This window comes from Alexandromys fortis, unplaced genomic scaffold (assembly GCF_014885135.2).
Source record: "Alexandromys fortis isolate MF-2015 unplaced genomic scaffold, M_Fortis_MF-2015_v1.1 scaffold_282, whole genome shotgun sequence".
In the NCBI taxonomy this organism is placed as follows: Eukaryota; Metazoa; Chordata; class Mammalia; order Rodentia; family Cricetidae; genus Alexandromys; species Alexandromys fortis.
In genome coordinates, this window is record NW_026068199.1 from 168,980 (window position 1) to 173,603 (window position 4,624).

The window sequence follows — 4,624 nt, forward strand, 5'->3', positions numbered from 1 at the left end:
ATGGAAGGATCCCTGTGAGGAAAGTGCCAAGGGAAGGGCGTAGTTTGTGAAAAACAGTCAGTCTGAGCTGCTGTGGGATGTGAAATGAGCTTTTTTATCTCCTTGTGTCTCAAGCCGTCAGATTGTGCAGCTCTCTGAGTTCCATGGCTAAAATCATGTAGGGAGGAGATGTGGTTCTGAGTTATTGTGGTCTCTCTGATCTAGGCTGTGCTACTGTGAGGCCAAGTTCTGAGTTCAGGCAGCTGGGATGGTGGACAGGGACATAGAGGGTGGGAATATAGAGTAGCAAGGTGATTTTTCTGGTGGAGCCCTTTTCTGGTCTGTTGTGGTGGGACATGTCATGATGAGTTTCCTAGATGAACATACTGGATCACCATCCTCTTTCTGACTTTTTAAACAAACATTCTCTTGTTTTAAACACACCAGTTGGAAACTGAGTCAAACTAGACCCTCACAGCAGGGGAAGAAAAATGTCCCTGCCACTGTGAGCATACTGGAGAGATAATTAGAATGAATGATAGAAATACATTAAAATTTCAGATTTAAAACTAAATTTATATTGAATTATGTAAATTTATTATAATTAAAATAAACAATATTATTAATGTGACAATATAATGTATCTTTACACATGAATATAATGCAAGATAGTCAATTTTAAATATCACATGCTATTTCTTATTTGTAATTTATAGCTTAACAGAAATCATTTATTAGTATAACACAATATACGTATACATCATTTACTAGGACAGCAATGTATAATTTGTGTTTGAAAGATAACATAAATGTTATTTATATATTAATTTATGTGATAGAAAGTAATATTTTATTTCAAATTTTCTTTCTGGCTTTTTTGTATAGGAATGCATGTTGTGTACTGCATGTGTTGACACTCGTGTGCGTGCAGGCTCACATACATGCTTCTATGTCTGTGTAGGTCCATGTCTGATGCTGAATGTCTTACTGGAGTGTTCTCCACCTTCCACATTGAGGTTCACTGTTTCAGCTAGTCTGGCTAGCTGTCTCCTGTGCACTTGGATTACATTCTGCCTGTCATGTCCACTTGACTTTTGCTGTAGGTTCTGGGGATCCAAACACTGGTCCTCACTCTTGCACACCAAATCCTTTACTCCTCCATCCGTATCTACAGCCCCTTAGCTGTGCTTATTTACATTACGTATGAATATACCGACAACTGTCATTTAAGAATGGTCCTTTGTTCTGGGATATATGTCCATAGGCCACGTGGTCATGTGACACCTGTGTTCTGAGAAATGCTTCAGTGGTATCCCATTGTGTCATAGTGTGAAAAAGATGTTATTTAAGCCAGCTTAGAAGGCAGAGTCCCCTGCATACAAGACCATATGGTATATAGAGCAAGAAACTTCTAGACTGCAGTCCTGAACAAATGCTATTCTGAATGCTGCAGGCAACCAAAACTTAAGGGCGGGCACAATGCCGCAAGGGCACAGAAAGATTTCAGCTCAGTTACGATTTTACCAAAGGTCCGTGGTTAATTGTAACATCATGACAAGGCACGTGTAACTCTGTTTGCATATGGAACATATAACTATAAATATACCATGGGTGTGCACACAATGTATATAATTAAGTTGCAATAAGATACATGGAAGGACAGAATAGCAGGTAAGGTCCTGAAATGGACATGGGCGGGCCAGGTGTTAAGGGAAAAGCCTCTAAAGGGAATATTATCTGACTTTCTTTAAAGGACATTGAAGAGTCTGCCTGAGGAGTAAGGAAGGGAAATGGGTACCATCTAAGAAGAGGGGACAGGTGGGCTCCACCTTGGGTGGTTGCCTGTGAGGTGGTACAGTGAGTGAATGGATGGAGAAAGGTAAATGTTATAGGAGAGGAAAGATGAACACTAAATGCTGCAAGGGCAGTATTGCTTGCAGGGAACCAGGCAACAAGACAACATTGGGACTGAGTTCATTCCTATCAGTAGTTACCCTGAGGAACATATAGAGATGAGGATTGTTGACCTCAGTGGGAGCCCAAGTGGGACTGTGCTGAGGGAGCCCTGCTTCCTTTCTTGTTGGTTGTCAGTCTCAGCAAAGCTCTACATAGTGTGGTGGACAATGTTTTCCTACACGACTTCAGTCACAAGGTGAGGGCTCTTATCTGTGGGAACCAGAGTGGATGTTATTAGTTACATATGGCTGCTGAGTCATTAAATGACTCTACCAGCGGCTAGTGTGTTCCAGAGCACAAGGAAGGTCAATATTCTTGATGGGTAACATGAGGATAATGATTAAATGTTTCCAGACTACTATGCATGTGAAATTTTACATATTAACACATTCACGAACACCACCCAGTAAGTGTGTGCTATGCAGTGGACATTCAATAAATGCATGTTGCTGTTAACCTGGTTACCATCTTTCCTAGACACATCCTGGCTGAAGACAAACAGCATTTATATTCTCATTGGGGTCGCTGTGGTCTTCCTCCTTTGTCTTCTCCTCTTCCTTCTCTTCTGCTTCCACAGCCACCGTCAAAAAAAGCAGGGTAGGTATCTGTTGTGACACTTGGCTTTGGTGGACTGGTGGGAGTACTGCAAATAAGACCTCCCTCCTAAACGTGGACTACTAACTATTCTTAGGGCTCCCAAACAGCAAGAGCCAGGAGGACAGTCTGCAAAAGAGGTAAGGTCCCAGAAATGACCTCCCATGTCCTTGCCCAGTCCTTTGCCCCCAAATAGTCTCCAATATTCATCTATCCTTTTCCCTTAGGCTCAACCTAGTTACCAATGGCCTGGAGAGCACACCAGGTAAGGAATGTGAGGAGAAAGGAAGGGGTTACCTAGTTCACTGAGAAGCAACGGGGAAGGAAAACATTCAGGAATATAGTAGAGGGTTCTAGATGGGATGAGATATAATGAGATATATATTGTCTTCTAGTGTCCACCAAAAAGAACTTATCTTATATCTTCTTTTCTATAGACATAGTCACAGATGACTTGCTTCCTGAGGACAAAAGAACAGAAACCTTGGTAGGTTTTAGTAGTCATGATCTAGTGATAACTAACAAAATGCTCCCAAATTAGCAGCTTAGTAACAAGGCTTCAGACTCTTGTGTAATGAACCTTGAAGCCGAAGAATTCAGAAAGATTCTGATGCCACCTCAGACTTTGACCCGATTGATGTATTCCAATGGCTACAGACAGGAGAGCTCTCCACAACAGCTAACTTTCCCCCAGAAAGAGCATCCAAGATAAGAAAAATTACTCTGCCTTGTCTATAAGTAATGTAATCCCACCTGAACACCATTGGGAGGGAACCACAGGATACCATAATTATAACTCATAGAGCCATTGCAGGTAACTTCCCACTCCTCAGCACCTCCACCCCCATAGCCACTCTAACTCTCCTGGGCCTCTCTCTCTTAGATCCCTGATGCAGGAGGTCTTCAGGAGGTGACATATGCCCAGCTGGACCATCATGCCCTCACACAGAGGACAGTTGGAGATGTGACCCCACGGAGCACAGAAACCATGACTGAGTCCAGCACATATGCAGCCATCATCAGACGCTGAGCCTGGGCACACCTGGAGACATACATAGTCACTGCTGGAAAAACCCAAAGCAGCCATTCAAGGGTTCCTTTTGGAATCCACCTGGTGTGGAAAGCTAGCCAACCAGTCCTGCTTGAGGCAGAAACGGGACCCTGGAAGCCCCTGTTCCCCATCTAGGAGCTGTATTGTGTAGGTGGTAATATCAGTCCTTGGAAAAGACCATGTTGCAGTAAGCTTCAAAGCCCCTTTATAATCACCTAGTTATTTTCAGAGACACAGTTAGAGCCCCTTACCTGCTTCTACAGGCCCTTCCATAGCCCAGATTATTTAATGAAAAACATGATTTCTCTCCTGCTACACCCCCATTTTGCAATGCACCCAGTGAACTCTAAAGGCTTCCTTGGATCCCCTGCTGGCTCTGGCTGGGTTGTACTCATGCAGCTGAGAGCTAAGATGCTTCTCTGCATCAGGCTTCATGGGATGCATCATGGGAAGTTTTGAAGATGGAACATCAAGGGCACACCATGGGTATTTCTGAAGATGGAACATCTACAATCTGTGCGGGTCTCAAACACACAGCCCTTGAGAACCAAAATTCTGCCTTTATTGGTTTCAGAAATGAGGGGAGAAATGGGGGCTACAACGGGTGCTTATGATTTCTTTCTTGATTAAAATATATGTATAGTTGACTAAGACAGTGCATACTGAAGTGTGTACTGTCAGGGCTTGGTGTGCTGTTGTCTGTGTAGCCATCAGCACAAATAGTCAGCACATTGCCGCCTCCCACTGGATGGTCTGACATAGACACTGATGACTGAACTTTGGGTCACTGTTTGGAAGAGGAAAGAGGAATCAGAGGGGAGGAGAGGCAAAGAGTGGACAGAGCAGTTACACACTTACACACAAGGTCACACAGGCAGAGTCATACATGCAAATATGCACACACACACACACATACTCGTATATGATTGTATTTGTACACATGGAGCAGGAGAACAATGAATCACTATTAGATGCTATTTGTCAGTGTCTCTGCCCCACACAGGGTCAGGCTCAATACTCCCATACCCATGCAAATATGGTCAG

The 4,624-nt window shown here is 43.3% G+C and overlaps 1 protein-coding gene across 1 annotated transcript; it reads left to right on the plus strand.

Annotated features, from left to right (window-relative positions):
* The first annotated feature begins 763 nt into the window (after positions 1–763).
* On the plus strand, positions 764–4,231 carry Lair1 (leukocyte associated immunoglobulin like receptor 1). The gene is made up of 5 exons (XM_050129864.1): positions 764–2,532; positions 2,627–2,669; positions 2,757–2,794; positions 2,967–3,016; positions 3,413–4,231. Exons 1-5 carry the CDS (start codon positions 2,355–2,357, stop codon positions 3,557–3,559), a joined length of 456 nt encoding a protein of 151 aa, XP_049985821.1. The 5' UTR covers positions 764–2,354; the 3' UTR covers positions 3,560–4,231.
* The last annotated feature ends 393 nt before the right edge of the window (positions 4,232–4,624 follow it).

Bases quoted from the DNA above. Each gene is read 5' to 3' on its own strand.
- Lair1 (XM_050129864.1), top strand. From the start codon at position 2,355: ATGCAGTGGACATTCAATAAATGCATGTTGCTGTTAACCTGGTTACCA. The intron at 2,533-2,626 runs GTAGGTATCTGT...AACTATTCTTAG, and splicing joins CCACCGTCAAAAAAAGCAGG to GGCTCCCAAACAGCAAGAGC. The intron at 2,795-2,966 runs GTAAGGAATGTG...TCTTTTCTATAG, and splicing joins TGGCCTGGAGAGCACACCAG to ACATAGTCACAGATGACTTG.